Here is a 10,544-nt window from a genome sequence, read left to right on the forward strand (position 1 = left end):
ATAAGACTCACCAGAACACTTTAAGGTTGGTATGTATTAGCCTTAGGATGTGCCTTGAGATGGCCATAAACCCACGAATCTTTGAATCTGTCTGTTGACTGAGGTCTATAATGAAGAAAAATCTAATGATCAATAATGACCCGCTTCGATTCCAAATTAGTGTTTGTGTTGAACCTAATTTTAAAGAGTTCAGATTTCAACACAAGATAACCCATGACTGGGAGTGCCAACTGAAGAGTCCTAAGAAGTTCACCGTAATTGATCCATGTCTATAACATCTAGCTCAATGTACATTAGAATATTCAGTATATGTGAATTTATAATTTCTAGTTGTCATTGATCATAACTGCAAAACCTGCCACCACAAGGAATAAGATGCACAAATAGAGAAAATTATGGTTTATATGAAAGCAAAGGGCAAAACCATACTTATATCATCCAAAAGAATTCCTTTTTTTTTTAATCATCCACATTCAACTGTAAAAAACAAGAAATTGCCGAATGAAAAACTTGTCAAATTCTAACACAGTTCCAAATAAAATCCATGTAGAATGTTGGAAAAGTAATTCTTCTTCATGCATGTCACATGAATGTTACGTAAACAGCAAGTACACCAGTGCTGACTATCAAAGATCATTAACCCTTGTACACTTCATCATTTCTTTTGTCTATGTCTGTGTGTGTTTGGTATTGCCAGTTGAGTGCATGGTGAGCTTGTGAGTGATCATGTATGTAAGATTCCTGCATAAAAAATATTTACAACATCCAAATGGAACAAATTAGAGGCCAAATGCTAACAGTGAATATCATGCACTTGTCTCCATATACCTAACAGGAAGATTCACGTTCTCAAATAATTAAGTGGCAATTAACACAAAAAGTAAAACTTATAGGATGGAAATATGTTGAAATTGACAAGAAGCTAACAACCATTGAACTATAGAAGGACCTACCGGCCTACAGATCTATGACCAAATGGATCTCGGACAAAGATGACAGCAACTAATCAAAAAAAAAAAAAAAAGATACTGTATAGCTATCCAGATAATGGCTTGGAGAAAGATGAACTGACAGCCCAACACAATGCTGATACCAATGAATTGGCTTGAAAGAGTTCTCCATGTCTTTGAGATGGCTAATCTAATGCTCCCACATAGCCTGTAAAAATATTATATGCTTCTCAAGATAGATTCCAGTTGCTGAAGAAAGATAGATAAATAGATAAATAAACATCTTCTTTTTTTATTTTGACAGGCACAGATAAATAAACATCTTAAATGCAAGCATCACAAAGATTTTTTTGCCTGCTTCCTGGAAGTTCAACAGAAAAAAAAGGATCCTCATTATATTGCTTTACATCTCTATGATATTCCCACCAATGAGTAGAAAAATAAAACTATAAAGAAAATTAATGACAATTTAAAGATTTAATATTTAACAAGTAAGCAAGTTAATGGATTAAAGAAGTTCAATTGATAGATAGAGAAGGAACAGGATATATTAAGCTCAAGGAAAAACTAGCAAGTATGTTCCAGCATACCAAATGGGATTTCTTCAAGCGACATATATATTGGATCATCATCAACAGGAATTGCCTGTAATAAGAAGAAAAAGTTGCTTAACGAGTTCATCACCATGTAAATATGTCAACTACAAGTACAAGGCTAAAGAATATTGAGGACTTCACCAAGCAGACTGCAAAATAAGACCATCCCCACACAAAAGGAATTTAATGCTTACCATACTTAAATATCAAACTGTTAATTGGTGAATAGAGTTTTACTTGATACATGAATGATGAATATATATGTTTCAACTACAATATATGTCTAGCTACAGAATATAGCCAGTTTTGCTAAACAGATGCAAGTAAGGCTAGACTTGGTGGTGATCAGAATTTAATGCTTATCATACTAAGTATCAAACCGTTAGCTGGAACATAGCATTCATTGAAAAGAATGAATGTGACAATAATATCGATAACATACCACTGCATCATGAGGACTCATTCCTGTTGGCAGGTCACTAAGGTTTGGCTGTGTCGATGGATGCCCCAAGGTAGCAGTTGCAAGATAATTAGAAACCGAAAAGGAACAACCATCCTGAATGCCAGAAAGATCCACATGCGCTGTGTGGCTCAGAAAGTTATCCAGGCCTGAATAAATTGTCTCACTGTTGCAGCAAATGAAACATACAGGAAGACCATGAGATATGAAGCTACCAAATCAACCTGAACAGACCAAAATATAATACCACCAAACTTTATATACAACACAAAAGACTAAAGAAGGAATAAAAATATCCAAGATTAGTTTGTCAAGAAAATTACAGCTATCAGTCAAAATTATCTTAATTTTCATGCATGGACTATCTAAAATAAATATGCAAACAAACTTTGCCTAAAAAGGAAACTTACTTAGATTTTAAATGATTGCAGACATTGTCCTCTGCTGGGGACTCATCTTCCACATTAATGACTTCAATTACTTTTTCATTGTTGACAAGTTGCCTGTGTTCATAATCGGCATTGGTAGTGTTACCCATCAAAAAGCCAGGATATATGGGTAGTTTCTTTTCAGTCTCCAAAGCAGGGAGAGAAGTATGGAGATGGTCACCAGTAGGAACATCAGGAATCTCAGTTATTTCAGGAGTTTCTATAATGTTAAGATCAAAGTTTCTACATGAACTGTGCGGAAGCTGCTTCTCTTCTTCAAGCATAACATTAACTTCAGATTTATTTTTTGGCAATAAAACAGGATCTTCCAACTTCTCTGGCTCTGCTACATCGACCATTTCTTTTACCAGTGAGAGGTTCTCATCATATGGGTTTGACGGTTTCGCACTTAAGCCATGCAAGCAAGAGTGCTCATTCTCCTGAGCTATCCTGGAAGAAGATGAGTGTCTTTGATGCTTGATTCCCTCTGTTTCATTGCTGCACTGTACAAAACTTACCTCCTCTCTCATATCGACAATTGGTCTAAATGTCCCTAAACCTGATGGCCTCTCAATTGATTGATATTGCAGTTTCACAGATTCCTCCGCAGGCTGGACAGATTGAATAGCAGAAAGGACGGGTTCATGGCATTTTGAGCTGTTAATTATATTCATATCCAAATCTTCTTCCAGGGCCACCTTGAAGGCTTCTTTGGCAGTGGCTCCTAAAGTAATCTTTGCCTCGGTGGTGGGTCCTTGATCAACTTGATCAAATTTTGGGCTTTTCAGTCGCACGGATGATCGGGGTTTCTTGGGCACTTTCAATGGGCTGATTACGTTCCACAAATTATTATCGTCCATTCTTCGGGGTCGATCTTCCACTGCTATATCTTTCTTCTTCAAATCGGAGCTTGAATCGCTCTTCAATTCATCAGCATTTACTGAATTAAATGTTGTACCATCATCATCCCCTTCATTCAAATCCCACCTAGACACAATTGAACGATCTCTCTTGACTCTAGAGGAACTCACTTTCGATCTGATTTCATCAACATCCTCCTTTTCTGATCTCAATTGGCTTATGCGATCACTTCTGGAGTATCCTTCATCTGCAGGTGATCTCATCGCACTGCCTCTGCCTTTATCAAATCCGCTCCACCGGCTCCTATGGAAGTGAGGAGCCAAATCATTGTCCTCATCCCCAGAATTAGAATATCTGGAAGATCTTTCTATCCATCGCGCATTCCTTACATTGTCTCGGAGCCAATTTGAACCTTGGCCTCTACTATAGTGCCCCATTCTCCTCCTCAAATAATTCCTTGATCCCATTCTGTCATGGTCATCATCATTTCTCCTCCTCCTCCCATGGCCCACTTCTGGGAAGGCATTTCCAAGCCGAGCAAATGCCGAAGTCCTGCTCTCCGGCACCAGAGAGTCCCTTTCTTTCTCCTTCAACACCTTGTTATCCTCCTTTCTTGGCGATTGCCCCGGGAGCAAGCTCGGGGACAGCAGGCCCTTAGACACCAAGTATTCGGCCGCCAGCCGGCCAGCTTCGATCCAGACATCAGTCTTTTGGGGCGGGGAATCCGAGCACCGCTTCGGCTGGTCTCCATCAAAGCTTCTCCGCTGAAAATTTCGGTAATTTGAATAGGGTTTGAACTTCCTCTGCCCCCTGACGGGGCTCTCCGGCGAGATCCGCCGGGGTGCCGGGCTTCGGTGTCTTTCTTGCATTCTTCTTTCCACCTCCAAATCGATCAAGCCTTAATGGCGTCTTTCGACAAAGAAAACCACTCGATTGAGCTCAGAAATCCCTAATTCCACCTCGAGCCAGCAAGGTTTCCTTCGCCAATCGATCATCTACCAAGCAAACCCAAAACTTTTCCGAAGAATCAACCAAAATGTACCAATTTTATGACCTGGATTCAGCTCCGGATGAACATTTTCTCCACCAAGATCGATCCGGAACCCTGATTATGAGATCTAAAAACAAGAAATGGGTGGCCATTCGATCATTCTGGGAAGAAATTTAATGCAAAATTATCCACCAGACAGCCAAATGGATCTCATTTTGGCGATGAGTTCGACACCAAACCTCTCGTTTCTCGTTCGGAAAGATCGGACGTTGGGGTTCAGTCCATGGCTTTCGTTCCAAGACGAAAGCTTCTCTTCCTCGCCCGATGACAGTTCGATTTTTAAGATTCTGGAGTAGTCGTCATACAAATTTCTATGCAGGAAAATGGATTTGCCGTTTATTGTTTTCTATTATTTCTGGATGTCGTGATGGACGGTGGTGAGTAGCTAATCCGGAAAACCGACGGGAATTTGGATAGTTGGTTTTCAGTGTACGCGTAGGAAATATTATGCGGCGTTCGGAGGAAGAAGGGTCGTTCGGACGTCTACGTGTAGGCGCGCCTCGCCCGTGAGCGGCCGAAGGATGCCGCGTGGCTTTGAAACAGATGGCGCGCTTTATGTGTGATGTGACGCAAGCTCACGCCATTAACTTGCACCTGGAGCTCCAGATGAGGCCTCGTGGCATGAAATATTTTAAAATTTTATCTCCAGATTGCCTAAACACATATAAGGGAGTTGTGCCTTGGCGCTTGGTGTATTGGAGTGCAAACGGGTCTGGTTGGATTGGAGAGAAAAACAATGTAAATCCCATTCTTTTTCATCAGGATTGGATCAAATTAGATTTATAATTATTTTATTAATCTATCAGGCTTTAGCATTAAATCAAAGTAAAAATAATTTGAACATAAGCTATGTTGGAAGAAAGGAAAGAGAGAGTTGGAGAAAGAAAAATATATATACCTATACTTTCACATTCGGTACATCTTAACTTATATATATTAGCGCATATATATAAAAAAAATAGACGGATAGATCCGTTTAACTTGATTCAACCCATTGGAGGTAAACTTAGGCTCCCTATTTATAAAAATGACCAGGCTTATATTTGAATTTTGACATATTTAATGTACAGTTTAGATTCGGGTTGACAAATTTTTGATTTATCTTGTATCCAATCCGATTTGTATATATCCAACTCGGCCCAATTGTCATCCCTAAGAAAATATTATGGACTAATATAGATTGTTATGTGATTCCTAAATCATGCTAACATTATGAAAGAGTAGATGCCCTATAAGCCAATCATTTGATAGGTTTCTCTTTGTAATCCTTCAAATCATGTACTCAATACTTGATATATATCAATAAAGGCATTGTGTTTCATCATTTGCTGCTTATCTATTTTATTATTGGATGATGAACCCCATAAATTAGGACATTGGTTTTAGGGTTATGATGAGATCATACCAGTGAGATCTAAAATCCTAAAATCCTAATTTATAATTGTTACGGGGGAACTTAGCCACCATGCCCCACGCGACCGGCACGCGCGCCCAGGAAGACTACGGCAGTCCCTTGATCCAGCAATCCGACCCCGAGTCGGATATCTTCGGCTCCGCAGCCCGACCCCGAGTCGGCTGCCCCATGATCCAGCAATCCGACCCCGAGTCGGATATCTTCGGCTCCGCAGCCCGACCTCGAGTCGGCTGCCCCTTGATCCAGCAATCCGACCCCGAGTCGGATATCTTCGGCTCCGCAGCCCGATCCCGAGTCGGCTGCCCCTTGATCCAGCAATCCGACCCCGAGTCGGATATCTCTCGACAACGACAGGCTATTCCCCAGAGGCACCCCGCGGCCTCCTGCTCCACTACTCCCTGCAACGGCTGTATCCGATGCTGCTCCACGATCTCCTGTAACAGCCGTACAAAGCGGAACTCCACTACGCCCTGTCATGGCCGTACCCAGCGCTGCCCCACGACGCCCTGTAACGGCCATGTCAGTGGCCACCCCATCGTGCCCCACGATGACGAACCCCCCTGGAAAGACCCCCCAGCCTGGTATATATGCGGCTGGGGGGAGAAGGGGGGTAAGCAATACCTTCCAGAGCATCCTCTTACTTGCTACTATCGTCTTTCCTTCTCCTCCAATCTCCTCTGACTTGATCGTCGGAGGGCCCCCACTACCCCAGTGGTGGTGCGAGGCTTGCTTGCAGGTTTCCTGGTGGAAGGTGAAGCGTGATCAACACCAACCAAGGCAACTCAGGCGGAACCCCGTTCACACCGTAGTGCCAATCGTTCTCGGTTTGGACCACCAGCAACAGTTGGCGCTGGAAGGAGGGCCCGAATCTCAGAACGATCGTAATGGCACGGCGAGGTGGTCGTGGAGCTTCCAACGCTTCCGGTCGCGGGGCCTCTCGCGCCTCCGGCCGGGAGGCAGCCGCATCTCCAACACACTCTCAGCAACATTCCACCGCCCCACCTCCCATTCAGATGGTCGAAGTCGCTCAGTTCGACCAGTTAGCCCAGCAGGTTCGCACCCTCGCGGAGGCAGTGCAGAACCTGCAGGGTGTGATGTCTCGAGCGCCGCAGCGGGCCCAGGAGCCGCTGCTCCCTGAGCGCTCACCTGTCCTCCTCAACCCGCGCTCCTTCCTCTCCCATGGGGAGGAGCGCCGGCGCGAGGAAGATTCTCGAGCACGGTCCGTTCTGCCGGGACCTTCTCATCGGAGCTGCGCGGGGTACGAGTGGCGGACCCGGGCGCGTTCCCAGACCCCCCAGTCCTCGAGGAGCCCGCACTCCAGTCGGTCCCCCTCGCGCCGCTCCTTGTCTCCCACCCGCCGGTCGCGCTCCCTGGACCGGCGAGTGGACGATCTCCACAGACAACTCCAGGTCCTGAAGGGCCACTCCAAAGATCCCTTCGCCGACTTGGAGATCTCCTCCCAGCCGGCGCTTGCCTCGAGGATCCTGCGGACCCCAAATCCGCCGGGGTTCAAAATGCCGGCGATCGAGCCCTATGACGGGGCAGCGGACCCGCGGGATCACGTCGAGAGTTTCAGGACCCTTATGCTCCTCCACGGAGCATCAGATCCTCTCCTCTGCAAGGCCTTCCCGGCGACCCTCCGTGGCCCGGCTAGGGCGTGGTTCGCCGGACTGGAGGCTAACTCTATCCAGTCCTTCGACCAGTTCACTCGCCTCTTCATCAGCCATTTCGCCGTCAGTAGCCGGCGGCGACTGGTCTCCGACTCCCTCTTTGATGTCCGGCAAAATGAGGGAGAAAGCCTGCGGGATTACCTTACCCGCTTCAACAAGGCTACGCTGGAGGTCCGGAACCTGAGCCAGGAGGTGGCTCTTTCAGCCCTGAAGCGTGGCTTCCGGAAGGGCAGACTCACCTTCTCCCTGGACAAACGCCTGCCGCGGAGCTTCCCGGAGCTGTTGTCTCGGGAAGAAAAGGCGAAAAGAAGCACGCCAGAGAAGGAGCCCGACGCCTCAACGTCGGCGCAGAAGCCCGTCACCGGCGAGGAACCACGGCGCCCCACGCCCTCGTTCTCCGCCCCGACGCTTCAACCGGTACACCCCACTTCTGACTCCCCGGGCCCAGATCCTTATGGAGATCAAGGGGCGGGAGGACCTCCCGGTTCCGAGACAGATGAAGAAGATCCCTGGGAGGAGGCCCTCTCGGGCGTACTGTGAGTACCACCGAGACCACGGCCACGACACCGAAGACTGCTTCCAGCTTCGGGACGAGTTCGAGGCTCGGAGCCCGACCATGCAGAATTACGTCCGGAAGGTGCAAGCACTCATTTCCGACCTCGGCAGTGTCGACATTCAGCAGGTCCCAAGAAGTGAAAATGCCAGGGCCGACAGGTTGTCCCGTTTGGTGGGCGCAGACGCGCACAACTTGTCGAGGGCAATCTACCTGGAGACCCTGGACGCTCCGAGCATCGGCGAGGTCGGAGCGGTGATGGCGATTGATCCGGAGCCGTCTTGGATGGACCCGCTTGTCGCCTACCTCGCCGAAGGGATTCTCCCTGAAGATGAAGATCAAGCTCAGCGACTTGTTATGAAGTCCGCCCACTACGTACTCTATGAAGGGAAGCTGTATCGGACCTCGTTCACCGCCCCCCTCTTAAGGTGCCTCCGCCCCTCAGAAGCGGCCTACGCCCTCAGCGAAGTCCACGAAGGCATCTGCGGATCGCACTTGGGGGCTAGGTCCTTGGCGCATAAGATCATGAGGCAAGGCTATTATTGGCCTACCTTATTGGAGGACTCAAAGGATCATGTACGGAAATGCGACGCCTGCCAGCGCCACGCCAACGTCCAGAGAGTCCCTTCTGTCCCCTTGGCACCAATCACTGCACCCTGGCCCTTCGCCCAGTGGGGAATGGATATCCTCGGACCATTCCCCGTCGCTTCAGCTCAGCGGAAGTTTTTGATTGTTGCAATCGACTACTTCACCAAGTGGGTGGAGGCAGAGCCGCTGGCCACTATCACGGAGGCGCAAGTCCGGAAGTTCGTGAAGAAGAACATCATTGTCCGATTTGGGGTACCTCGGGTCCTCATCTCGGATAATGGTCGACAGTTCGACAACAAGCATTTCCGTGACTTCTGCGAGGAGTTCGGGATCGAGCATCGGTTTACATCTGTGTCGCATCCCCAAACCAACGGCGAGGCCGAGGTCACAAATCGGACAATCCTCTAAGGAATCAAAGCGCGAATCGGTCGGACGGGGCAAGCCTGGGTCGAAGAGCTCGAGAATGTCCTTTGGGCGTATCGGACCACGCATCGGACCCCTACCGAGGAGACGCCTTTCAGCCTAACCTATGGCACGGAAGCCGTTGTCCCCGTGGAGCTCGGACTCCCCTCACCTCGGGTGGCCGCGCACCGACCCGAGGCCAATTCGGAGCAACTCCGAGGGAACCTGGATCTCTTGGAAGAAGCGAGGAAAATGGCGCAGGTTCGGATGGCGATGTATCGACGGAGGGTGGCCCGATATTACAACTCCAAGGTCCGACCGAAGCTTTTCAGAATCGGAGATCTGGTGCTAAGGCGAGCTAAAGCATCTCAACCCACGGAAGGTGGGAAGCTAGCGCCAAATTGGGAAGGCCCGTATAGGGTTCGCTGGGTAAACCGACCTGGCTCCTACCAGTTGGAGGCCCTAGATGGTCGAGAAATTCCAAGGAGCTGGAATTCCGCTAACCTGCGGATGTATTACCAGTAGAACGACAATGCCAGAAAGACAGTTCAAAAATGTACAACACTTTTCATTTCAATAATTTCTGGTTACAATGGCGTGCTCGTGTGGTTACAAGGAATTCCCAGAGGGGAATTAGGGAGTAAAGAAAGTAAAGAAGAGGTGGAGCCTCCGAGGAACTGAAGATCTGGGATCCCGAAACCTCCATCCGAAGCAGCTGCAATCCCGCCGGAAGTGGGTGCTTCCAACCGGAGGCGCCGTCGACGTCTCACGAAAAAGACGAAGAGCCGGCGCGGATGAAGAAGAAGTGGACGAAGGAGAAGTCCACACTGCCCCTACCCAGAGGCGCCATCCACGCCTCACGGAAAAGATGAGGAGCCGCCGCAGAAGAAGCTCCCGCTGCCCCCAGGGGAACGCCACCTCCAAGGGATATTCCGGTCCTCCCCAGTGTTAGGGGAGAGAAGGAATACAAGGGAGAAGAGCATATGGAGGCGCGGTCCCGGATCAAGCGTCTGGCGCAGAGCTCAGTCGGGAGGCTGAACTTCAAGGAGGGGAGACGTGATCCTGGATGAAACGCCTAGAGCGGAGTTCCGCCGGGGAGAACCTCCTTGTTGATCCCAGATGAAACGGCTAGTTGGCGGAAGTCGCGAAGGGCGCGCCCCCCGTTCCTTCGGCAGGAGTCTCTCAGCCATGCGCCAGAGAGGAGGTCCACGATCCATGGCAACCTGAACAGCTCCGGCTTGGCAAACTCCATCGCACCTGCACCTGTATTTATAGCCAAACTGCGGCCCCCCCGGTCGTTCCGATGCGGGTGGCTCCCATAAATGCGGGCGCATTGAATCCGGAGCCGTTCCGGCTCTTGAGGCGTATCTTCCCGCGATTTCCTAAGCGTCATTCTCCTTAATCGCATTCTTTGTGCAGGACACTCCGGGTGGCGTGTACCCCTAGGTCCACGTATCTCCGCTCGCGCTCAGGCCGCATCCGCCTCGAAGAACGTGCGAATCGCGGCCGCTTAACTGACACTCCTCGCAAGCAGCAACTGGTAATCCGATTTCCCAGGTAACGCATCAATT

At 48.5% G+C, this 10,544-nt stretch overlaps 1 protein-coding gene across 2 annotated transcripts; it reads right to left on the reverse strand.

The window, feature by feature from the left end:
• Positions 1 to 552: 552 nt before the first annotated feature.
• LOC120112825 (uncharacterized protein At4g26450-like) lies at positions 553 to 4,651 on the reverse strand. Of its 2 annotated transcripts, XM_039132704.1 has the most exons (5): positions 4,526 to 4,647; positions 2,417 to 4,413; positions 1,989 to 2,172; positions 1,541 to 1,595; positions 933 to 1,158 (listed from the first exon to the last, which is right to left on the reverse strand). In XM_039132704.1, the coding sequence occupies exons 2-5, from the start codon at positions 4,162 to 4,164 to the stop codon at positions 1,136 to 1,138; spliced, it is 2,010 nt and encodes a 669-aa protein (XP_038988632.1). In that variant the 5' UTR covers positions 4,165 to 4,413; positions 4,526 to 4,647; the 3' UTR covers positions 933 to 1,135. The 2 variants fall into 2 exon arrangements, with proteins under 2 accessions (XP_038988633.1, XP_038988632.1); XM_039132705.1 differs by lacking the exon at positions 933 to 1,158 and adding an exon at positions 553 to 741 and having other exon boundaries at positions 2,417 to 4,651.
• Positions 4,652 to 10,544: the final 5,893 nt, after the last annotated feature.

This window comes from Phoenix dactylifera, chromosome 13, assembly GCF_009389715.1.
Source record: "Phoenix dactylifera cultivar Barhee BC4 chromosome 13, palm_55x_up_171113_PBpolish2nd_filt_p, whole genome shotgun sequence".
Lineage (NCBI taxonomy): Eukaryota > Viridiplantae > Streptophyta > Magnoliopsida > Arecales > Arecaceae > Phoenix > Phoenix dactylifera.